The 27,122-nt window shown below is 35.4% G+C and overlaps 1 protein-coding gene across 2 annotated transcripts in view; it reads left to right on the top strand.

Moving 5' to 3' along the window:
- Positions 1–27,122, top strand: part of CNTNAP2 (contactin associated protein like 2) — a 1,044,217-nt gene that overhangs the window by 489,364 nt on the left and 527,731 nt on the right. For both annotated transcript variants that reach the window (XM_027675789.1, XM_027675790.1), the window contains 4 exons: positions 1,425–1,628; positions 3,930–4,114; positions 6,578–6,721; positions 13,312–13,576. In XM_027675789.1, the coding sequence (XP_027531590.1) occupies positions 1,425–1,628; positions 3,930–4,114; positions 6,578–6,721; positions 13,312–13,576 (798 nt within the window). The remainder of the gene's footprint in view (positions 1–1,424; positions 1,629–3,929; positions 4,115–6,577; positions 6,722–13,311; positions 13,577–27,122) is intronic.

Below are 27,122 nucleotides of genomic sequence, written 5' to 3'. Positions count from 1 at the left end.
TTTTTTGTTCTGAATAAAAATTCACCATTTAGTTGCCATAAACAGTAAGGGGATCAAAGTTTATTATTTCATCATAAGTCTTTGCAGATTTAGGAAGACTTGACCATATAAATTCAAATTTAAATACATGCAGTTAGGCATACTATATATAGTGTTTAAATGGAGTTTTAAAAGATACTTCTGTGTTAATTAAACAACAAAAATGTGTTTGTATCTGTATTTTTGAAAGAAGCTGAAAGATTTCAATTAATTCTCACCATAATAGCAAAAACAAGTTAGGAATTCTAAAAAGTTGTAAGCAGTTACTGAAGAGTAGCCCACAGAAGTAGGCAAAAATCAGATGTGGTTGAATTTTTGTTAATTCCTTTTTAAGAATTTTACTTAATGACTGTTGTTGTTAGTTACTAACAATAAAGATTGTTAGTTGTGAACAGTGAGGATAAAATGCTCATACAAATAGTAGCTAAGACACTGGTGATTGATTATTACTTAGCAGTTTACAAAGCAGTTATAACTAAGTTATTATTAAGTTCTTAATAAGTTATTTTTACTTAAGCAGTTCTTAAATCTGTAATAAATTTTTAGAGATAAGAATCTCTTTGAAATCTTTTACCAAGATCAGCTTAAATTACAAGATTTAATTCTCAGCAGAAGTACATCTGTTGAATGGAGTCAAGTTCTGCAGCTATTTTTACTGTGGATTCAGCATCCAGAAAAATCTGGAAAATAGGTGTTCATTCTTTAGAGTTAAGATTAAGCCACGAAAATAAGACAACATGAAATTTTGTAGTGTCATTATGCAATATTTATATCAATATTGGATTGACCTTAAATGATTGCATCCCTCAACTTTTTTCACATATTTTGAATAAAAGTAAACCTAGAAGAAAATTTAGCTCAAAGGACAGATTTTTTTTTTTCTTCTCAAAATTACTTATGTTTCAACTTATCCACAATTTCCTGAGTTAGTCAAGGCTTCTGTCCATGTTTTACACACAGTTGAAAATTGCCAGGCAATTTCTTTGCACTCATGTTTTACTGTTCGCAGTCCTTAAAGATACCCATACTGAAGTTTAAAGAGGTATCAAATGAATTATTAATGACCACTCAGAAATTTGTCTTTCATTTTCAACTATAATTAGGAAAACGTACATGGCAGCAACCAAAAATATTTGAGTACAGTTGTAGTATTTGTCCTCCCAAATCTGCCTTTTTTTACATTCTGTGGATTAAATTTCTATTCTGCCAGGTTCCTACTTTTTATAGTATTAAATTATGGTTGAGAAAATGCATTTACAATGCATATCACACTTGCACATTTTTTATTCTCTTCAGGTACAATCTGCATATGTCATGTCTATTTTTCCAGTGGCCACAGGAACATATAATCACTCATCAGCAATGTTATTTGCTTTTTCCTTTAGGGGCCGATGTTATCAATTTTGATGGCCACGTAGTGTTACCATACAGATTCAGGAACAAGAAAATGAAAACACTGAAAGATGTCATCTCTCTGAAATTTAAGACCTCTGAAAGCGAAGGTGTAATCTTCCATGGAGAAGGACAGCAAGGAGACTATATCACCTTGGAACTGAAGAAAGCCAAACTTGTTCTAAATTTAAATTTAGGTATGCTTTGATTGTTTAGTTTTGTGGTAGTTCTTAACTCTCCCACAAAAACTTTTGGTCAAATATTTCATCTTCTTTCCCACAGTAATATGATAAGCCACATCATTTAATAGAATAATTTGGTGAAAATATTGTTAATTCCCTTTCTATATGTTGAGGGTTTTTCTTCTCTCCTTTTTTATTCCGTGTGAGATACTCCAAAAATGAGATCATATAGAAAAGCAGGTTCAGCAATATATTGCCTTTACACAAACAAACAAAAAAAAAACTTGCTAGAATTATATTTGGCCTCAGCTGTGGCTTTGTGTGAGAGGACGCTGTCATCACTTCTAGAAGAATAAAGGTCACCTTTAGGAACCTCATAGAAAGAAAAAAGTATCAATTTAGGAAGCTACAGGCCACATGATGTTCAGCAGCCTTCCTAGAGTGTGCAAAGTAAGAATAAGAAAGGAAAAGAGAAAGATTGCTTTCTCAGGCAATCTTATGATGAAATCTTGTGTATGTTACTCTAATTCCAGTATCCTTTTCCCCTCCCAACTAAAGACTACAGGCTCATGAGTCACTGCATTTATAAAGTACATTTATTATGAAAAAACCCCACATTTATCTGGTTTCAAGTATTTTATCCCTTAAAAGAAAAGAACCCTAGAAAAAGATTTCATGCAACTTTCCTTAGTTCTCTTACAGACATGTGAAGAGGAAATTGTTCCATTCATTATTTACATTGAATAGTACTTCCACTAGCACTTTCTCCTGCTCTCTTTATAACAATCAACATGAACAGATGATGAGGAGGAAAGCACATATTCTTATAGTTGTTATGTATTCTTAACAATTTTAATTGCAGTAGTAACCCATTCATTTCAAGTTCCTCTGTATTCTTTAGTTCAGTCTGTCTTTATAAGCTATGAAACTTCCATGTATGTGCTTTATGAGAATGTTCTTAAATCACTAGGCTGATAAATAGGACTAGACCGATAAATGGGACTAGGCCCTGTGACACACATTCACTCAATAAAGAGAAGAAATACTTTATAGTATTATTCTTCTTCTGCCTGAGAGTATTGTCTTTGCACCAGAGACAGTAAAAAAGGATGTTCATCTTGGTTGGGACTTAGTTTCAAAAGTGAAAGTCACTTAGTTTCAAAAATCAGGGGGCGGGGGAAGGGTGGGGAGACAGAATTGGATTCAGGTTTCACTTTGCACTGGATTTGACTTTGCATTGAAAAAACTGAGGCTCAAGGCCGCGCATGAAATTTTATTTTATCTTTTAGCCAACAAGATCAGTGGCCTTCAGCATAAAGGCAGTATGGTCATTTGTAGGCAAGTAGTCTTAAGCCATGGAAGTGTGATTTGCCAGAATGTATTATCAACATGCACAAACCTTAATGTCTGAGTTGCAGGTATACTTGGTGGTAAGAAATTCACAGCCTCAGAAATGCTTTAGGTTCTCATGCATTCAGAACATGGAAGATTGCACTGAGTTATTGGCCAGTGCAGCAATTTTTTACACTTACTGCTGAATTAGTCATTTGCTGCTTCAGTTGAGATCCACGCTATCAACCTTTGCTGGCTTAGCTATGTCAGTCAGATGGCAACGAGATGTGATCTCCGACTAGCACAGCTGCACTGGCAAACCCCCCTGGATAACATAGCAGAGAATTGCAAAACTGTACTCTTGCTAGTTGTTTGACTTCCAGAATAGGGAGATTGCTGCAGGAGGAGAGATTGAAATAAGCTGTATTAGCAGAAGATATTTTTTGCAGCTGTTAGCTCAGTCTGCATTCAGCCTTTTCCTATCTGCTTGCTGGTATACTGTACTGGCAGAGGCCACAAAGCATAGAACTCAGACTGAAAAGGCTTGTTGTTGCCAAAGACTCTTATCAGACTCCATGTCCTCCTCAATATTATAAATCAGTAAAGTTCCAATGCAGCTCAGAACATGGCCCAGAGGAGACAGCTTTTCATTTCTGTAGTGTAGGAATGAAAACACAGAAACCCCATAGTTGAAAACAACTTTGCAACTAGAATTTGATATTGCTTCTCTGATTTGCCTCCTAATAACTACTATTATGAATTCATAATATATTTGTACAATACAATGATCAGATACTTGCTGTATTTGATCCAGTTATTTGTATTTATAGCAGCAACCCACCTCTGGGCAGAACTCAACTTCATAGCAGACTGACTTCCTCCAGTTTATTGTATATCTGGTGTGATTCAGGTGAAATATTGACAGAGCAAGGGGAAAATGTCTAACTGGTATGAGGTGAGAATTGCTATTGTTTCTGTTCTCAGGCAGCAACCAGCTTGGATCCATTTATGGTCACACATCTGTGATGACAGGCAGCCTCTTGGATGATCACCACTGGCACTCCATCGTCATAGAGCGCCACGGGAGAAACATCAATCTCACCCTGGACAGACACATGCAGCACTTCAGAACCAATGGAGAATTTGATTACCTGGACCTGGATTATGAGGTAGATAGTGAAACTTCTTTATTTTCATTCAAATTGGCTTTCTAAACATAAGTCCAATAAGAAAAAAAGCTAACATAATTTAAGCTGTTTTGGTACTTTTTTGTACCTCTGTTTTAAGTATTTCTTCCCTTACATTTCCTGAAATTTTCTGTCCAATGGTGTTCCCTCCTAAGTGTAAATTATGTTTCTCTTCATTAGCATACCAAATCCCATCTGGAGTAACAGTCATCCCAGGCCTTTTTTTTAAAGTGTGAGATCTGTGCTATTCAGCAAGCTAAGCATATATGACTTTTAAAATCTCTAAAAGCAGCTGCTCTAACAAGAAAGTAGATTTTTAAAAAGTATCGTACAATCTGTTTTTGCACTCAGGTGATAATTTTGCACTTGAATCAGAAAGCATTATTCTGTGGTGACAATATTTATTTTTAGCAAATGAAGCAGATTAGAACTTTTTACTAATACAAATCTTGATCTGTCTTGTCTTAGGTAGATGCTTCCTTGTATTTTCACAAATATGGCATCAGTAACTTCTTTTTATAAAGAAGCAATAAAGAGCTAGAAAAGTTGTAAGAAAACTTATTTAATCATCCAGGTTAAAGCACACAACCGTGGGTAATAATTAAATGTGGATTTGTTGTTTGATTACACTCTGGCTTCTACAATTATGAACTTGTTCAGTTCCTCAAAATTGTTACATGAAGTTCAGCATGTTGGTTATTGCAAACTTTGTATAATATTAACTTGCACTCTTTGCTGTTTCTAATGATAATTAATGTGGTTGGCCGAGCCAAATATGTAATTTCTACTCTTACAACTTTTTAAGCAGTGAGAAGGAATCAAAATGATGTAACGGAAAAAAGTTTGAATTAACTTCTGTATTGAAATTTTTACAGACAATCTTTTGATCAAGAACATATGAATGTTTGAGAAAGTTACTTATGATTGTAAGTGCTACTGATTCAAATATTTACTTATATTCCAACAAATCTTTATGAATACATTCTTTTCTAGCAGTTATAATGAGAAAATAATGAGCAAATGTGCCTGTACTTCTGTTACTTACTGAGCACTGGAGATCTGAATTGAGCTACTGAAAACTCACATAAATAGATTTTATTCAAGTGAGTGAGCTACAGAAAATGTTAGGCTGAATGCCATATACCAGATTTGGGCAATTTTTTGCATATATATGTGTGTGTATATATACAGATATATACACACAGACATATATATACACATATACATGGGGCATGTTTACATAACAAATATATTCCGTACAATAAATTTATCCATAGTAACAGTAGAATTCAGTTAAGTCACCTTCCTATCCTCTCTGACCTTGAGAGACCTCACTGGCAGTTCTCAAAGGTACATTTCATTCTCCATGTACGCGGATCCCCTTGCATTAAAGGAATTTATTTGAGTGTGTGTGTATACGTTTCTGTGGTTCATATAAACTCAAAACCCGTAACCTCTTCTCCTTTCTTTCCTCTCAATTATCTCAATGGTTTTGGAGTCAGTCATCAGAATAAATTTATGTGTGTTGCCTTTGTGATTAACAGTGGATTAACGTGAAAGAATCAAAACAACTTCTCATAGACAAAATAGTTTCTAGGTTAATCTCTTTCAGAAAAGTTAACACAAAAGAGGAATAAACATTAGTTCTGATTGCATTTTCAAAGTAAAAAAAAAAAGTCCTTTAAGCTGCTCTTAACTCACTGTCATGGTATGTGTTTTTTTGCTATTTTTCTTCTTTTCTACAAAATTCTATCTTTTCTATTTTGTCTCATCCAAGTCTTTGAGTGGTTGTCTTCATCTTCTTTATGTAGCTGATTTGGCCTGCTAAGTCATGTGGTAACTCCTCATTGACTATAACTGCATCATAAAAGCATGTTCTCTGTAGTAGAAGATCCTTCTGTCTAACATCTTTATGTGATTCTGTAAATTCTTCTAGATGAAGGAGATATATAAGAATCAAGGGAAAATAATGTACCGTATTGGAGCCCACCATTGCTGTGCTGTAGTCTGAGCTCTGGCACATGGTTAGAGCTGAATGAATCATTTGAATCAGATTATCTGGCTAATTTCATGTCTACTTTTGTTTAGAAAAAATACTGGGATGGACATTTATGCCAATTTCTTTGTTTGAAATGCATATTGTCTGGTAGCAATCAGAAGAATAGTTCATATATGAACAACTGTGATGTGTGTCTGTTCACAATTTGGACAATTGTAATAATACTTGGGATTTCCTACCATAAATATTTGCAATCACAAATTCATTACAGATATTTTTGTGCTTTTGCAGTGCTTATCTAATACACTGTTTTTCTTTTAACAGTGTAGCCAGCTCTCTCATTTTCCATGTTTGAGTATTCAGTGAAAACAAATGCATCTACAGTAAATGGATTTAAAAGTCTTTGCCTTCTAGTAACTATATGCCATTTTCTGTTTCATTCATAGATAACCTTTGGAGGCATGCCTTTTTCTGGGAAGCCAAGTTCTAACAGTAGGAAAAATTTCAAAGGCTGCATGGAGAGCATCAACTACAATGGCAATAATATAACTGACCTTGCCAAGAGGAAGAAATTGGAACCTTCAAATGTGGTAAGAGCATAATTTAATGGTCATCTGCATGTCTGCTTCTCCTTCTAAAGAATAGTAGGAGGTCTATGAGTGTGTGTAGCTGATATCCTTGTGGAATACTGGAATAATATGGAACACAAAACAAATTTTACCACAAACCCAAAGATCTTATTGTATGTACATTTGTGAATTATTATTGTTATTATTATTATTATCATCCTCCTCATCATCATCACATCTGAGCATTTTACTTCTGGGGTCTTGTTTCATATTTCCAAAATTAGCATCAGATAACTACTGTTTTAAAAATATCAACTGAACCAGTAAGTACTTCTTTTTTTCCTCTCAAATTATAGTAGTCCAAAACCAGTGCAGACAAGACTTATTATTAAAGTCATTGCAGCTTTCTTGTGGCTTTTAATCCTGGTATATTCCATTCCTTCTGAGCTAGCTGGATTGCTGTAGTACAGAAGTCTTTGGAAGGGCTTCTACAGGCTTTTCTGGTAGGTCTGAAAAGCCTCAGGATATTAGACTTGAAAATCATTGTTTTACTTATTAACATTGCAGAGCTTATAATTAGCATTTTATTCTATTTTTGATCTTGCTTAAGTGTTCATAGTTGCTTTCATGTTCAGACTTGTGGCTTTATGGGCAGGGTGATTAAGAAGGAATGTACTTTAATTATTGTGGTTTTAAGGCTTTAAAAAACTGTTCCTGAAACTGCTTGCTGGCATATAAGGCAATATGGGTAAGAAATAAATGTATTATTACTATGAGTTTCAGATGGTTTGAATAACTTTTCAAGACTTTCTTCAGTACAAGCTTACAGCCTTCACTGAGTCCTGCTAAAAATATGCAGGTTTCCACTATTGCTTTTCTCTTGCTGTAATAAATAGTAAAGTTATACATGATGATGTCATGCAAAGGATTGACTAACATTTAATTGCTCCTTGGATAGTAAAACTGAAGTTCCATCTAATTCTATAAATGCTAGGCTAAATGGTCCAGAATAATCTTGAATATGTGTTGTTTGCCAAGACAAATCCAGTAATACAGCCTGATATCTAGAACAGTTTCTGTACATGAATTTCTTCAGTGTTGTCAAAGGCAAAGAGCATAATATTTATGCCATGCAGTAAGACTCCACTTTTAGAATTTTTTTGACCCATTCTCATGAACTCCTGTATCTTTGATGACTTTTTTGGGTTTTTTCTTCAAAATTGCCTGTGCTTTACTTCCTGTAGGGCATTTTCAGCTGTAATGTAACCATGATTTCAAAGATTGATGCCTGATTTAGAAAAAGATCCTTGTATGTCTTTGCATTTTGCACGGTTGAACCCATTGCAAGGTAGTGGGACGTAATCTTAAAGCCTCTTTTTGAGCAGAAGTGCTACTTAAGAGGTTTCTGTATTGCAAATCCTATCCTTTAAAATCCTAGCCATAGCTAGCAGACCTGTAAAGTCTCTGAAAAATCATTATTCTTGTTTTTATTTGTTTTTTTGTTTCTTTGCTTTTTAAATTCTGTTGCCTGTAACATGGAAGCAAAATCCTCAAAAAAAGCCTTGACAATATTAGCAGCTACATCAAGAGGTTATGGAATGCTAGTTTAATTTGATGATTCTGTTGATTTCCAATTCTGAGAATGGCTATAAAAATAGAAGTGACCTTTGTTTCCAGTAGAATTACTTTAATTGCTTCAGCCCTTCAAAAGCAAAATCAATTTTACTCTAAATCAAGATGAATTTTTATGTTTTTTACAAACCCTTTTTTTCCTCCTAGATTTTAGCCTGATTTAGCATGCAAAAAAAGACTTGTTTGAAACTACTGTTGTTGCTAAGCATTATTATGATGGTGGTACTTAAGCAATCCAACAGGGATCAAAGCTCCATTGTAGGAGATGTACAAACCCATAACAGTAGTCACACTCTGCCCCAAAGAGGAGCAAGACAGAAAAAAGTGTAATGAGGGTGAACACAAACAAAGTAAGCTGTGTGGTGATGAGAATATCAAAAGGGAGGGAAAAAATTCAGGGGAAAGAAGGATTTTAAAGAGGTGTGAGACAGAAGAAAATAATATTCTTAGATGAAGATATTTGAATTTCAGAAGTCACACAGTGAAACGGACTTGACAAGTTAATTTTGCAGAATGAGGAGGCCCAGAAAATGAGAGATTATAAGATGATGATCATTTGACTCTGAAAAAAAATTGAATTAAATAATTATGTCTCATATACATGCGTGTTATGAGAAAAAAACACCTCCATGCATCTTTTAAATTTATTGAAGAGTAAGAGTGAAAAGACAAATTAAAAGTATTTTAAATTTAAAATACAGTCAAATACTGACTTTAGTAATATATTTGTTTTAGATTTAGAGGGTAATAATAAGAGGTAAAAAGTTTGTGAGTCTTTTGTTATATTTAAAATGGCAACAGCTCTTAAGGAAGAACAAGACAGAGAGATGGTCTTGAGCAGTTATTGTTCTTATTGGTGGAGCCTGATTTGTTCTCACAAATGAGTCAGAAGAGAGTAATGGAGAAAAGGTCAGCTGAAACAGAGAATGTCAGGTGTCTGCTTTTCTCCTGAATAAAGTTGTAAAAAAGAGTTGGCAGTGGCTGACTATGCAGTAGATGCTAACTTCTGTATACAACTTGACTCAGGACTAAAACAGAAACAGGGAACATGCTAGTAAACTATCTTCCAGTCCATCTTTTCCATGTTTTCCAGTAAAATATAACAAGCTTTCTAGGACTTTCATTACCTTGCATAAATGAATAATATTGACCCTTGTACCAATACTGAGAAAATACTAAGATATGCAGTTAACAAGAAGTAATACAGAGAAATTTGAGTTTAGGAATTTAGTCATTTTATCAGATTTTCCTACCTAGAGGTATATTAAGGGCAAACAATGTGAGTGCTAATTGTATTTAGTTTCCACAGAACAGTCTCTCCAGTTTTAAAGCCTGTAACTGAAAAATGCTGAGGAGAATCATATTTGCTATTCTCCATCCTTACATTCAGGAGGTCTATGCTCCACCCAATTCTGCATCTCCTATGCCATGTACTATTGAGTGGAATCATATGCAAATTTAAGCTGAGTGTTTTATTTAAATTATTTATATTAACCAAACATCATGTTAAGCTCAAAAATATGTGATAAGCTATTTTGAGAAAAATACAGAAATAACACAAAAAACATTAGCATACAGCACATTGTTTGTATGAACCATCCTGATTTAGCAGGCAGTGTAGTCTTAATAAACTCATTGCTTCTCTTTTGGGAATGGCCTATTCAGCCAGTAGGTTTATTAATTGGGAAAGGTTTTAAGACCCAGTAGTATTGCCGCAAGGGATAATATTTGAATTTGGATAAGCAAAATTGATTTATAAGAAGTAAACACGAATCTAATTTGCCATACAGATTAAAGATTATGATACAAGGCTCAAACTACACAAAATCAGTTATTTTTACCTTTTCCCTATCAATGTATTTTGAAAAGTTCTCTGATAACACCAACAGTTTCAATATTAATGCACAGTATATATTTGACTTCCAGATGTCATTGCCCAGAGAACTATTCAGCAAGTCACTCTGAATCTACAGAAGAGGATCTCATTCTCTTTGAAAAATGGGGAGGCTATTATAGAGACAAGCTGCAGATTAATTTGAACTCTTGACCTAGAACTAGCGAGCAATCTATATAAGATGGACTGTACTTAAAAGAGGAGTCATCTTGTGAACTCCAATCATAGAAGGAATCAATAATCCAGTTCACATTAATCTGAATAGCTCAGTAGGGAAAATGCTAACTAGCAAAGAAATTAGAATTATGTGTTAATCCCTCAAGAAACTTTTTACGCAGCTAGGCTGTCCATGGGAAATGCATTCACTGATGTGAAAAAGGATTTGAATCCATTCAGTGCCGTTAACATTAATAGGTGTTATACATGCAAGTATCCAAAACATCAGCATGACAGGAGAGTATCAATTGGATATAAAAGCCTTCTTGTAACAAGGAAATTGTTAGTTCCTCTCGGTAACAAGGCAGCAAAAGAAACTCAAAATGTCTAACAGAATGCTCTCTGAGCACTTCTTAATTGGTATCTGTGACTGAACCATGAGATGTCATCTCTTAAAAAATGCTGTTGCCTTCTCAGTCCACACAGCACTGCCTTAACTATGTAACAGAAGTTGTTTCTAATTCAGAGGGTGACATTACACTGAGAATGATAACCAAGGGTTATAGTCTCCACCTTTTTTTTAATGTAAGTTAAATTTGTGGTTTAACCAAATGTATTCTGTAGCACACTTTGAAATGTTCAGATTAAAACTATTCACCACAAGCAAGTTAACTATTTTGAGTTAGTGCTTAGTTGGCTGAAAATGTAAAATTAAAATCTCCAGGCAACTTTTAAACATCTCCCCCCCCAAAAAAAAAAAACACCAAAAAAGCGCAAAAAAATACCCCAACTAAACAACCCCCCCCAAAAGCAAAACAAAAAACCAACCAAACAAAAACCAACTGAACAAAAAAAACAACAACAAAAAAACCCCAAACGAAACAGAAAGCAAATCAAAACCACAAAAAATACCTAGAATAGCCAAGCAGCTTAGCAAGGAAATTTTTTTGCCCTTACTCATAAAGTACTTGTAATTTCTCTCATCACACAGTTATTTAAAAGCTTTCTTTTGTTGTTTTAGCTAATTATTTTCCTAGTTCCTTGTATATTTTTTTTCTATCCATGGAACTTGGGTGCATTAAAAGAACATGAGGTTTTGTCATGAAGAACATATCAAAGAAATCAATTTAAAGAAATCTCTTCTCTAGTTTCAGATTACTGGAAACATCAGTGTTCCTTAATTGATCATGCGAGCTGCCAACCTGATAGTGTAGTTACTACTAATTCTACTGGCCTTTATGGGTAGACTGTGTACAACTTCTGAGGTTCTGTAGGAAATAGAGTCTGTTATGCAGAATAATCAAAGCATCTATCTGAGTGCTCAAGAAAAAATATTATTTTTATTCTTTTTTTTTTTTACATGAGAATTCTATATAAGAAGCTGAATCAGCCATAAGGGTTATATCTTGTTATGACACAGATCAATTGTTTTCTGATGTGACGTTCTTTTAAAAAATGATGGGTTTGGACATCAGCAAATGAGTGCTTAAGCTTGCATATTGACATCATCTAACCCACCTCCAATTGCAAATATTTACTTCTTAAAAAGATTTACTTAGGTCTTTTCTCCCACACATTTTCAAACACAAAGTTCCTACCTTTTTTCCAAATTCTCTACCTTCCCTCAGATGCATTTATACACTATGAATACAGTATAAAATGTGACATAAAAGCTTATATCAGGAAGTCAGTAATATAGCATTTAAAAATAGTTATGCAATAAAGATGTTGAGTGACTCCTGTTGGGATTCTGAACCATGCTTAAGTGGGCCTCATCTCTAAACATCAACATACCTCTAAAAATGTTGCTCAAACCTTAATATTTTTCTCAATGTACAAATAAATATCAAAGGAATTGCTATCTTGACCATATTAATAATTTCCATACTGCATCAGATATAATTCTTCCTTCCCAAATAGAACTAAAATTGCCACATAATATTCACCTGCAACAGGGCAGCAGAAAATCTAACCATAGGACAGGAACCACTTTGTCACATAGTCTAGGAATTCTTTAGCAGAGGAAGTTTTCCTTTTATATTGCATTCATGCATTTAAAAGTTAATTCTGGACATAGATTTCCACAAACTATTTACGATTTCTAAGGAAAAGGAATGCTAGTACATCCTACCATTGTGGTCTTTTGTGAGAAATGACATGAGAACCAGAGTGAAAAATTCATATCCCTAATTCTAGTCTTGTTTATAGATACCTTTTAAACCCTTGTAAATCAATAAAGTTGACTGGCTTTTTGCCAATTTTCCAAGAAGTAAAATTTTACACTATGAAAACTGTACTGTAGTTTCTTTTATAAAGAAAATTATTTAGTGAGTACAAATATTAGGCATTGTTCATGATCAGCTACTCCAAATCCTTCTGCTTCATGAAATGAAGTATTAGCTTATCTAGTATTATCCAGCAGAAAACATAACAGAGAGGCTGGCTCTTCATGAGGTATTATATACCCTTCTTTCCCTACCTCATGTATTGTATTGATTGACACATGATGTAAGTGTATTTGGAAAGCTGGACTTATTTTTATAACTGCTGTTCTATTATAGGTTTCTGTGACGACCGTGGACAACCCAAGTTTATCTGTTATTCATTTCTTTGTCTTTGAACTGGAAATATTAAAGTTTTCATTCCAGTCTTAGATTACAACTCTTGAGGGCCAAGTCTACCTGTTATTTTACATATGTACAGTACAAAATACAATAGGGCCACTGCTAGAAAAAACAGAAAATCAGCAACAACATTATAATAGTAACAATAACAATAATATTAATAACACATGTTTATATACAATATGCATTGATCACAGTAGTCTCTAGGCTGAAAAAATCTGGAATACTTTTCTAAGGTACTATGAATTTAGTGGAATCTTACAATTTTGCTTATATTTTTGCTTCTTTCTTTGTGTTTTATTTAGGGAAATTTAAGTTTTTCTTGTGTGGAGCCACATACAGTGCCTGTCTTTTTCAATGCCACCAGTTACCTTGAGGTTCCTGGTCGTCCAAGCCAGGATCTGTTTTCGGTCAGTTTCCTTTTCCGAACCTGGAATCCAAATGGACTTCTTGTCTTCAGCAACTTTGCAGATGACCTGGGAAATGTTGAAATTGACATAAATGAAGGCAAAGTTAGTGTCCACATCAATGTCACCCAAGTGAAGAAGAACCGGATTGACATCTCGTCGGGTAAGTGTGAGGGGTTTTTTTTAAGTGTGGTATAATTTTTGTTGGTGTTGTTTAAAAGCATCATGTACCTAAAAATTAGAACAATCATTTTACAAAATTTAAAATTTATATTGCAACCACATTAAATCCTTTATTATATGTTTCACTGAGTAAGAGGTATAAGAATATGAAACAGTTGTTAGATTAAAAAAGAAGATATAAATATTCTTATTCTGTCAAGAAACCCAGAAAATATATCACCCGTTATGTATGAGGCAGCATTGCTTCTTTTTGCTTTCTTCCATCTGTCTTGGAGTTTTCTCTGCAAAAATATTTGGTTTCAAAAGGGGAGTGTACTCACTTTTCTGAGAGTAGCCTAACAATTAGGTGAGTGTACGCACTTTTTTGAGAGTAGCCTAACAATTAGGCTGCTCTTATTACTTCCCAATAATTAGGAAACTCTCATTAAAAGAAAAAATATCCATTTTTACCATAAATATTTGTATAGACTTTTTAGATTTGCATAGTTATCCTGGGAAAATGTTGATTTAGTTTAATACTTTGTTGTTAATCATGTTGCAACAGGCATTTCAGTGCCTGTGAAGTGAATTGTGTGTCTGAACATAGGAAAGCAAAATACAGCATCTACCAGGGAAGGCTGGAGAAGGATCTCTGCTGTTGTACAGCAAATATCACAGCAACCTTCTTGTTCTCTTTTTGTGCAGGGAATTGACAGATGCATCATATAAAACTGCTGAGCTTACTAGAAGCCAAAATGGTCTGCCTTTGGCACAAAGACCTCTGACCACTCTGGTCCTATAGATACAAGATGCACACTTTTTTCATTGATTATTATTAAAAGCTGACAAAGCAGAATTTTACATAGTCAAATATGCAGCCTTCTATGTTACTGCATGTGTAGGGTATGAATAATTCTACAGGGTATGAATAGACTTCTGTCTACTAGAAGGAATGAAGCCTGGTTATCACAAAGAACTAGACTAACCAAAACAGCATCCTATATGCAAATGTGTTTTCTGCTTCATAGCTTTGCTGTACTTATACCTGCCACTTGTAATATCACATTTTCCCAGCAGGAAGTTAAAGTCTCTTTTAGTCCTTATTCTGTGCACCTCTCATAATTTACTAACTAGCTAGCTAGCTTTTAGTGTCAGCTTTCCACATTAACATGGGGACATCAGTACTTCATTCTGGGCAGTCTAGTGCTGGCTATAGAAACAGCAGTTGACTGGCAGGAATTACATGAGAGAACTGTAAGCTGATGTGCAGGTGGCAGAGTTTGTTCCTGCACATCTCTGCAGTAAAGATGCTGATATGGAACAGAGTTCTGGTTTGCCTGTTTTTATTTTTCATAGTTCTCCTTAAATACCTTAAAGTTGCAAGCACTGACTCAGGGAGCTCCAACTTAGAATGAGCAGAGTTGATATAAACAGGAGAGTCTAGCCTTCCCATTTGTCACATATAGTTAAATTCCCACCTTTCTCACTGGTAACTGGGCACGGCAAACCTCCTTACTAAACTACTTTATGAAGTGCTTCTCGATGACTGAGAGGGATCAGACAGTAGATGAAAAAGATTTTCTTGTTGACTTGACAGAACTTTCATACCTAATTTATTTTAATATTTTGTTTAAGGAGAGAAAGGCACCTGCAATGTTATATATTTTGATGACACTTTACAGAAGTAAAAATTAAATAATGCATAGAAACCACAGTTAAAGCAACTGCACTTCTAGCCTCCGCAGTAGTACATGGACCTGTGTTTACTACTTAGCAATAGAATCAGCAAGGTGAATAGTCTATAGGACACTGTAAAAAGTTTTGTAGACTGCTGTAAGGTTTAGAGGCAAGAACATCAAATAATCAGCAAGTAGAATCTATTGACTGTTAAGAAGGGTGTGAGCTACTGCTAATATAAGAAACCAGAAATAGGTTTGTACTTCATTTTTTATGCCAATTACTTCTACTTGTTCTGTTTTATACAGTGAATGGATGGATACAATACTCTAAGGTGATCAAATTGCATGAATGAAAAATTGTTACTTCTGTGTAAATACAGTGATTAAGAGAAGTTACATAGAATGCTGTGGGAAAACATTTGGATCAATTGTAAGTGATTCACTGGAATCATGAAGCAGACATTCCTTTGTATTTAAAATCACAGAAATTGAGAGCTGCCATCAGATAGTCTGTTCTTAGCAGTTTTCTTTGTCTCCCGTAGATCCTTCCCTGCTGTCTGTTCTGTATTTGTCAGGGATCATTTTTTCACAGTGCTAGCAGATCACAGCAAGAGTGCTTATGTCCTACTGAATGTTCTCCTTTGGTCTTCCAATAGATACTTAATTGTTCCTTCATTTATTTAACTGCATGTCCTGCCTGCTGAAGATTTCGCTGTATTCAATTTTTCATTAAATTCTTTGTTTCCTGATCAATCTTCTTCATCTTTATTGACAGGATAAGTCATCTCAGTACTTTATTCTTGGACTATGTAATATAAAAATTATATTGTTAAAATTATGAAAATGGTTTTGTGTATCTGAAGCTTCTTCACTTATTGTTTGGAGGTCAAAATAATCTTTAGCCTAAGTATGAGATATTCCTGTCTGTCATGCCTTAGTTCCCTCTCTTATTCTATTGTTACTACTTTTAAAAAGCCACAGATAGTTGATGTTAGCATTAGCAATTTCTAGATAACTTTCTATAGATCACTTCTTTTTTTTCCAACATGCATTTCATTTTCTTCTTTAATGATCCTAGATACTGTTTAACTTGTGCTCTTTTCATGCCTTCAGTTACTTTGAAACCACAACCTCAGTTCTATACATTTGATTAAAGCAGTTAAATCTATCCATATTATGAAAATTTAGTATTCATTGTATATGTGCTGAAACAAATCAGGGATGATTACATATGTTACAGTCTAATATGTCTGAATTCTGTGTTATAAATGAAAAGCAACAGATTTGTGCCGAACTGGCAAACCAGAATCTCAGATTTTACTTGACCTATCTGTAACTTGTTTAACAGTGACCAAACAACTAGTCCATGCCCTCTCCTGGACTTCAGACTGGTGAACAGTAGAGACAATAGAGAGAAGGTAGAAAACAGTAATAAATTTTTTACGTCGGTAAGATGTACACTCTGATGTCCATAACAAAATGCTGAGTGAAACATAATATGTTATGTTAATGTGCAGTTGAGCCTTCAGTTTGTAGTACATATGAAAGGGACAAAGGTGATTAGTCCTTGTAGTTGGACTTACTGTCTGATTTTGCTTACTGAGCAAATTATTTCCTTTTTTTTCATGGTCTTGCCAATTGGACCTTCAAAACAGGTCTCTAAGCAGTAAAAAATTCCTTCCCTACCCTACCCTGCCCAGCATTCTGTTAAGCATTCAGTAAGCACTGTTTACCTGTAAACAGACTGACAAAACTATTTTTCAAAGTCAATGGCTTTGATTTTACTTTTTCCTACATTACTCTCATTAAGACACTACTACCATTTGATTGATGAGAGTTATGTTAATAAACTTGCTGTTAGTAAGGGCAAAATCAGGTCCACTTAGAGCTGAAATAAAGTTTTAATTAGAAAAATAAGCTACTGACTGTGCAGAATTACACAGGTGAAATACTTAAAGCTTGTGTATAAATCAAGAGTTAAACATGTTATTGACTTTTTCTCTGCAGAGTAAACTGTGATTAATATCATCACAATTGTGTATGTCCCAGAATAGGGATTAATAATAGGAGAGAATCTCAGAAAACAGTCAAGAGATTTATCCATATAATTTTGACTAAATTCTGCTTTTGTCACCATGAGATTCACACAAACTTCCCAGAAGTTGTTGGATTTACCCAGGGGATTGATGGAAGCAATGCCAGGCTGAGAAGATGGAAGAAAGAAGTGTTCTTGCTTTTAGAACTTTTTAGAAGAAGATTTCCAATATAGTTTTGCATACTAAAGGATTGTGATATTCTACTACAGTTTAAAAGTAATTTAGTTTTAATATGAACTACCTGTTTACCCTAAGAACCTGCTTAATATTTCTGATCTTGCAAGAATAAGTTGTTGTTGAAGTTGTATTTATTCATAAGCTTTAACAAGCTAGTGTCTTCTTTCTTGAGGACAGAAAATCCAGCAACTGTAAAATGTCATTCTCCTAAATCTCTCTTAGCTATAAAAACTTTTATGAAACTTTTCCCAAAGCCACATGCAAATGCTGTTCAGTGCAGGGTTAAGCCACAGCCTGTGTCCAAATTGCCTCCTTTTCTTCCACTTAATCTACCTGCTTCAGAAACTTAACCCAAATACCTTCCTAATGAAACCAAACTTTTCTGAGGCTTTCAACATGGGAAAAAATTGGTAACTCATTAACAAACACATAGAGTATTGCTTTGCTCAAAGAAACAACAGCAACATTCAAAAAATACTCATGAGGAATCATCTAATGGCTTTACAATGTTTTTTTAAAGCAACCCCCAAATTCCTGTTTGAATATAGAATAGAACTTCTCTGCCTCTGGGGAAAAGGTGAAGTTTCCATGGTGGCAGATTCGAAAATAATTTTGATTTACGCTTTGTTTACTTTCTCACTTGTCTTTTCATAGCCAGCTTTGACCTTTCATATTTAAACATTCTCTGCTCAACTTAAATACTAGAGGATCTGTGAAGCTCCCTTGGAATTTACCACACAATACAAATGATAAGTCATTGAAAAAAGACATAATCTCCCTTGGAACATAATATCTTAACTGAAAAATTTTCAATGTCCAAAATCTCCTGCCTTTAACTCGAATTTATCTGCTTGCAGCTGCTTTTTTTCCTGTTCCAACTCTATTATTTAACGTCTTGTATTAGCTGCTACTCAAGACTGCCTTCAGTTCCTCCTGTCAAGCATAAACTTATTAGAACTTGGGATATGAACATCTTTTTGTCATATTTATCTGTATTAAATAAATCAGACTTCTCCCTGTGGAATCTCTGGGAAGCTTTCCACTCTTCTGTCTTTCTGCTAGATCTCAAGTCATCTGAATTGCAGTTCATTTATATTTTAGACCTTGGGTTAAGATAGCATCCTTCAGGCAATAAAATGTCTCTCTCTGACAGATCTAAAGTGGTACTCTTCCAGTGACAATTCCCAGGGGCACTTTATGTGGGGATCGAGAAGTATTTTTGCCTCGGTTGCTAAATTAAGGCTTAAATAGGGAATGTGTATACACAGAGCAAAAGTGCACTTCTGGTGGGAAGATAACATTTCCCACCAGGTCTTTCTCATATTCCTGATACTAGGTTATACACTGAATGTTAGTAAGTAGAGGCAGATACCCGCGAGGCACTTGTCAGTATGATCGAGATAAGAGACAGAAATTCTGTCCATGAAAGGCACATGATGACTTAACATGAGAAGAGTCTGAATGTTGGAAAATTAGATTCTTCACAGCCAGTTTTGTCTCTCTGTTTCTCTCTGTATGTTTATTTTTGGTTATTGATCTTAAGCAGTGAATGCAACTGCATGAATAAGTATTTGCATTTTTGAATTCCACAGGCATGCTTGTAGTAGTTATTATTATTCTTACTACGCATTTTTCTTATAGTCTGTTTTAGCATCCTGGTACAGTAGACTCAAACCAATCAGAGCAAGAAATAGAGTTCTTGATTGCAGACTCTATTTTGCCTAAGAAAACTCATGAGTTTTGTTCAGGTTTTTGTGAATTCTGCTTCATCAGTCACTAAAGGAGAGTTGCCTACCAAGCACAAGCTATGCATTCTATAACATAGATGGTACCATTTTCAGATATGTCCCTGAGAGTAATTTAACTGTTTCTTGGTTGTACTGGCTCCTTGCAAACATGGAGGAACCCAAGAATCAAGAAAGTAGGGTGCTCCCCTGGACAGGTTTCCTAAATTTATCCAGGAGGCTGAAGTTCAGTTTACATATTTTGACCTTATTTTCTCTGGGCTGTAGAACAGAGTTAGAAAGAACCTTTGCTAGTCACTCTCCATTTTAGCAGCTAAAGATGAAATAAGTCTTTTTACAACTACTATTTAAGCATTGAATTTTCTTCAGGGAAAAAAACCCTGGAAAATCAGTAGTTAAATGATAATTTTTACTTGCTGCTCAAATGAGTGTAATTTATGTGAGAGGATCTGGACAATACTAGTTGGAAACTTAGCCTTCTAATTTTTTTTTTTTTTAATTCACAAAGTTTGCAGGAAGTGGAATCATTTTAGTTGCTTTCTATGTTGCCTTTTCCTACTGCAACCACATCAGTTATTGCTAGTGTGGTTCTAGTCAAGTCTGAAAATTTTGATTTTGACTGATGAATGAAAGATAAGCCCGTTAGCACTGAATGCTACAGAGGTGCCTAGTATTTTGCAGTTACTTTAAGAGCACAGATTTTTACTTCAGTGGATTCTCTGTCTCCATGTTTTTGTTGAACACCAGAGAGCATGAAGAGACGTCTTTAACACTTGGTTTAGCAAGGCAAGGATGTTTAGTTAAAATAAGCACTACCTCTTGGATCAGAAAGATGGTGATGTTGGAAAGAACATTGCAAAATACACTTTTGTTTGCATTTTAAAGTCTTCTAGGTCTTACATGTTCTGATTGATATGAATTTGGTTTTTTTTCCATTATTACTTTCCTTTTAGATTAGTAATAAAGAACTAAACAAAAGGATATGATAGAGACAGGAGCCATAGTTATATTTGTTGTGTTTATGCACAACCTGATGGCAGTATCCCCAGGACAACCCTGGGTATTCATATAATATAAAGGAAATTAAAGGACTGCTTTCTAATATCTGAAAGACTGAACATGAGAAATATTATATTCTTTGCCCCAATATGGTAGTTTGCCATCTCTGCCTCCTCTTCCAGAAAGGTGTTTTTTTGAGAAAGCCTGTTTCCAGGATTCACACACCTATGCAGAACAAGGCTAGTCGTAGATTGCAACAGGTGGCAGCTGCACCATAATGTCAGCCAGTTCTTTCAGCAATGGCATTAGTGCCTTCCAGAACAATTGGCTTAAACTTACTAATTTTGTGAAAGCCTGGTTTGCAGTTAATGACAGGATGTGGTGGTTCCTATAAACTTTTCTGTAGATGTTAGTACTACTTGAGAAATTTGATTGGACTTCGTGCCATGCTAGCTTTTTAAGTCACCTTGTAGCAGATTTATTTTTACTTCAAACTAGTAAAAATGTAGGAAATCTATTTGAAGTCTGGTTTTGCTTCTATTTCAGAGAGAAGTAGTTGACTGAGCACATCTAACCCTCTAACAGTCCAATAAAGCTAACACAATCCCAGACATAGAGGCAAAAAACTGGAATGACTTATTGAACACGCGAGTGCTACTTAAGGGTCTCAGGGGCTTACATGCTAATCAGGAGGCTGGGTTATTCCAAGCAGGGGTTTCCACAATCTATTAGCATTTCCAGTAACAGGGGTGACATAAGGGGAAAAATGATTTTACGTTTCTCGGATACAGTATTTACAATTTGGGGAAAAAGGTTTGATATTCCCAGTAAGCAAGAACTATACTGGGGAAGGGTGGTCAGCTTTACCTGAAAGAAGGATTTACACAGGGAGGGAGAAAACAATGGGATATCTGATAGCATCAAACAAAGTCTCTCTACATCCTACTGGGGGAGATCAGGACAATGGATCTTGTCTGGTCTTTTAGATGGTGGTTTTTTCCCAGCCCCTGTGGCCCAAAACTTTGTGTTTAATCCTAGCAGTTCTTTTTCTGCTGGTATTCAAATTTCAGACTGCAACATAACCCAGCATATGATTAGTCATTTATCATAACTTAAAGATATACTGCTACTGCCTGTTTAGTCTGGTAGTTATGATAGTCTGTAAATGGCAATGAGTAAGAGGAGTAGTAGAGAGTAAAAAGAATGCACTCACTTTTTAATTGATAGTATAAATGACAGCCACTGTACCTGTGCATACGTACCATTGTGCATATAGCCATGTATCAGTAGGAGAAATTACTCAGCTAATTTGCCAACCATGCACAAACTTCACAGACCATCGGTATTTGGTCAAATAATAAAATCATTTGAATGAGTTCAGGAGACCCTTGGAGATCCTTGTTTCATCTCAAGGTCCTGTTGCTATGACTGTCCTTTTTGGAAACAGGCTGCATCACTTCTAGGATATCATCTTTCAACTGCATCAATAGTTTCTCCACCATCAGCACCGTGATCCAGTAATAGTTCAGTGCATAGACAGGTCTGGAGTCTGTTACAATAGACAGTATGAACAAAGCAGATCTTAACTCTGCCAGCCTGGCTTTTCCTCCAGCACTTCTGTGCAAGAGTCTGTCCCCTTACAGGTTCTCATGCTCTCTCCTTCCCCCCTGCTCCACCTCCTACCCCTTTCTGTAGACACAACATATTGTGGGTGTCATGGCTTAAAAAGCGCAAATATCACAGAGCATGGGGTGAACTTATTATTCACCACTTCATGAAGAGATATCCATTTTTAGAACCAAAGCATTCACAATGTGTCTCTGATCCAAAGAAGGACCTGCAGGGTCAGGGGCAGAGCCTGAACTGTTGTGATAAGACTGCTGTAATTGTGATCATGTGATGCTAATCACATGACGGGCATGAAGCAGTTGGTGTTGCACATGGCTTACTCAGGGTGGGCACGTGGGACAATGAGATGAGACCCCAGAGAGTGGCTACTGCTCCAGAGACACCTCCACACACTGCATGGTGGGGACAGAAATGGTGGGACCAGCCATGAGCACTGCAGATGTGAGCTGTGTTGGGTGAACTGTCCAGGGGAACATGGATCATTCCTTGGGCCTGATTGCAAAGATGGCAGAGACAAAACCTGTGTTGTTTCAGAAGAAAAAACCACAGCAGAGAGTGTGCAGACTAGTAGATGGCTTACAGATGTAGAAGCAAAGGGAAAGTTCTCAGCTTTGGAAAAGTACCCTCCTTTACTTCAAAGTTTGTTGTTTTAGAAAAAACTTTGGTGAGCATAAAACCTTGCTGGGACAGGAAAATGGTTGTTAGGGTTTTGAAAGAAATTAGAAGAGGAGAGAAGAAAAAAATACTGTAGATCCAGTCTCCACTTAAATCATAAGACAATTATTTTCTGTACACTTAAAAAAGGTGTTTAGGGACAGACTGGGAGATCAAATGTCATGAACATGTACTATGTAATAGTGTTTCAAAAAAAAGGGTACAGAATCTTCAGGCAGGGGGCTACATAACACTGCAGAACCACTGTGGTATGAAGGTATCAACTATGTAAATTAAACCTGCTAGTGCTCTTTTCACCTTTTTATCTTCTCCAAAAGCGAGGGAAAAGAAGGAAAATTTTCTTTACTTTTAAAGTCTGCATTTGATGCGTTTGCACTTTGAGTAAAAGCACGAATAATCTGTGTAGTGCAAATGTCCTTGCAAGTCATTTGAGTTTCCCAGGACTTTTGCAATTTTTAATTCTTAATCTTATTTATCTCTAATCCTTGGGCAGGTGTCCCACAACATCTCTAGCCAATTACTTACAGGAAAAAAATTAAATATCATTGTAATATCAAACACCATTTTGGAGGGGGGGAACATAACCTAATTACAGGCATGGAACTTCAATTTATGTGCTGGGAACTGACACTCAATATCTTCTTTTTCATTGCTATTCAGGAACCTGGGAAAATAGATTATTATCTGTGACAGGTTTCTGGCAGTCCCTCTTGGTTTGACAGTGTTATTTTAGAGAGAAGAGAGAGTGATTTTTGTATATAATGAAAGAAAGAGTTGTCAAGCATCCATGCATATTTTATGTTGCATAAAACTTAAGTGCTAGAGGAAAGATTCTGTTTTCAGTCATGCCATTGTAAATTCATAGTGCTTCTGCTGACCTCCTGGTTTGCATCAATGACATCTAGCTCAAAGGATGAATTTAATCTTTTACACAAGCAATGCAGCTCTTCTAAGTCAGCTTGGCCCTTGCTGGTTTTTTTGGTTAGCACAGTCATGCACAACTGTTATGTGTATTGTGGCACTTTGGCATTTTCTACTGACATTGACAGAAGTAAAAGCAGTTTCTATCAAAGTGCTTCCTTCAAATGGCGTCAGGCACCGTGTGCACTGTCTACTTTTTTTGCAACTTGGTTGACAGAAGTGGTTATTCTTTGCTCAAAAAATAGACTTAGGGAAAAAAACATTTTCTAGTGCTATGTTGCTTGCTCTGCCTTTACTTTGGTCTTGTAAAAGATGGTGAATCCCTTCAGGCATTTTTGCACATTGCTTCTTTTTATTTCCAAATGTTGCTGAAGCAGCATCACATGAGCACTGAGGTGAAACAGAGCAACCAAAGTACTTTGGTTTCTGTGAGCTAAATGGCAGATGATATTGTCTTTAAAAAGCTTACTCATTATGTTTATATGTTTGATTGGGGGAAAAAATCTCAATTCTCTTACTGTGAGGCAGCTACTATAAAATACATAATTTTAGCACTACCCAATTTCTACTCAGACACTGTTCCACTGAGGACAAATACTGAAAATTCTATGCATATCCTTTGTAGAATATTTACTTAGTAAAGAAAAACATGTTTAGAGGCATGACTTCCCCTGTGTCTTTTCCACGAAACATATGTATGTACAACATTTTAAGGATCTATTCTTTTAAAATGCACAAAATTACTTTCTTTTCTTTTTGCAGATTTCAAATAGTGGAACATTATATTGCATGCCCTCAAGAATAAAGGTTTCATTGATAAACCTTTTGTAGCTCTTTTAACAGCTCATTTTATGCATATTAGCACATGCATTAAAACCAACTGCCAAGTGGAATCCACAGCACTAGCACACGATTTCCAGCAGAAGAAAATAGCATTCTTAACATTTTCATGTTGGTACTTAGATAATTATCTGTGAAAACAGTAATAGCAGATCCCATGTCTCTCAGTTCTGGAACTTGCAACACAAGGCTGATATCCTTGACAGTACAGAATTTGGGAAAGAATAACGTGGTGCAGAGGAATCTATAGGAGGGTTAGACTGGTTTCTATAGTGTTGGCAGCAAGTGATGTTTCATCAAATTTGCTGTGTGATAAAGCTTTGTCGTATGCTATAAAACACTATCTGGTCCCAGGGGGATGACCTTCATGTTCTGAAGCATCCTCCAAAGGCACAGAACTAGGCAGAACACAGCTCTGCCTTCTTTACCTTCCCAGGCACCTGTGAAACACACACGCACACATATATACACATATACATACATATATACCTATGTATATATATATAAATAAAATAAGCAGAATGTTGTTTTACTGGGAGACCACTGTAAAAAACAACAACAAAAACAACCTCCCCCCAAAAAACAACAACAACAAACAACAACAAAACCCCAAAGAAATTACTAAAACATTTTGTTTTCCTTTGGCAGGATGACACTGAGTTATATTTCTCTTGAACAAACTTGGAGCACAAAGAATACACTTACCTCTTCTCCCTTCTTATTTCTGGTTTTGAGCAATCCAATACAAGGTGTTCTTTTCTGATTTTGTTTGCAGGAAAATGCTGTTATGAATCTGATATTTGGTTCATCTTTCTTTTAATATAATATTTCCTGAGGCAGGCCTTTATCTTTGGGAACTTTTGTTTGTGGAATTATAGAGTTCCATTTTTTACTACAAGTAATGATTATGATAACACTATATTAATACTATTAACAAATTTTATCTAATAATACTAATGTTACTTTTATGTTAATAGTACCTGGGTTATCTCTTTCTTGTATCATATTTTACATGCACAAGAGGAAGTTTTCCTTTCATTTTAATTATCTATGGAAAGTGTGTTTGTCTGTTCAATTATGTCACCCAAATCTTGCAAAGTAGAGTTATTTCTTAATACTATTAATAGTTTTTGTCAAATTAATTTTCTGTTCAAGAAAAATGGATAAGCATTGTCATAAAAGTGAGGAGCAAATTGTAGTAGGTGTAAAATTAAAGAACGTACTCTTTTTGGGGATCATTGACATAATTACAACAGAGCTGAATAGAATGAAATCATTGCATTCAATAGCTGAATTTCAGTTTGGATCAAAACTTTCAACTGAGATCTGGTTTTGTCATTTTTAAGTTTAACCAGGATTTTAAATATCCATAGTCATAAACAAACATGAAATCTTGTTAACTTAAAGTTCTGATTACAGTGAGACACTGAAGTAGCAACAGGTTGTGAAACGTTGCAGTAGATGAGTGCTTTGCCTATTGTGTTTAGTGATTCACACGTGTAACACACAGGAGTCTGAAGCAGCCACTTGCCTCCACTCAAAACCAGTATAGTCTCTTAGGAAACCTGATATTATGTTGAGTTGTTGAGCACCTTGATAGCTGCCATGTATCCTCAGTTCACACTGGAAATGGCAGAAGTTTCCAATGGTACATAGTAGTGGAGAGCCCAGAAAAACTATGCTGACACTTACAGCCCTGAAGTCAAAGTCTTGGGCCAAATTAAATCAAATGAGAATTCGAATCTGAGAAAAGCTTTGCAATACAGCTTTTTTTAAAACCTAGTTGTTTGAAAGTTACTCTGCAGATTATCTAAGTGCAGCAGCAAGAGGTCCAAGAACGTGCAAGGTCCTTTCCTCTGAGTATTCGTGGCAGCTCACACCATGTCAATGATGCCTGTCTGGTGCTTGTCAGTACTGTCAGTACTCAATGCCTGCCTCTGGAAGTTCTATTTTCAGTGTATTCCATATTCATTTAATGTAAAAGTCAGGTAGGGAGTGACAACAGGGATCAGAAGGCCTTTTTCAAGAACCTCACTGGTTATCATTTGATCCTTTGAGATTTAGCCTGTCGACTTAAAAACTTTATATCACAACATTTAAAGGTTTTGCATTGCAAAGAACTGGTTGGGGATATAAAAACTGACTAATATCTACAGTTCCATACTCTTAACAATCTGATTATTTTTAGTTTGAAAGTTAATTTGAATCTGGAAATATTGCTACCTTAATAAGGAATATAGCACATATATTTTTTTAACATATAAATTAGTAATATTCAGTAGAAAAAGACTCTGACTGGTCTTATGAATGTTCCTTTGATCAAGCAGCAAAAATAAAAGCTCTTATTCATTTCAGATTAAACAGGAGTTCAAAATATTATGTCTTTCTATTTAGTGTGTCACAGATTCATCAAAATAGTAAAAAATTTTGTTGTGACAGATTTTCTTCAAATAGGACATTTTAAAAGATTGTCACTGCACAGGGTAGATGACTAGTAAAGGAAATCTAGTAGGGTTCTACCACCTTTACTCTTGAGAGACTGTCTGACAGGTTACAAGGAAATGCCACTTGTCACTCATTACCATGTGTCAGGACTCACCTGTTCCACTCTGAAAGGGAAGGAGAATGATATTTTAAGACTCTCAGGGAAAGATGTCATTGGCACTAAACTGTCAAACCTGCAAGGGCCATTGAGGACATTACACGAGGTAAAAACTTACTAAAATAAATCTCTTCACTTCTACGGATATAAGCTCTCATGTTAAAAGAAAGCTGCAGTATTCACT

Source organism: Neopelma chrysocephalum, unplaced genomic scaffold (assembly GCF_003984885.1).
Source record: "Neopelma chrysocephalum unplaced genomic scaffold, ASM398488v2 Primary Assembly neopelma1_26, whole genome shotgun sequence".
Classification (NCBI taxonomy): domain Eukaryota; kingdom Metazoa; phylum Chordata; class Aves; order Passeriformes; family Pipridae; genus Neopelma; species Neopelma chrysocephalum.
This window is presented reverse-complemented; position numbering and strand designations above follow the sequence as displayed.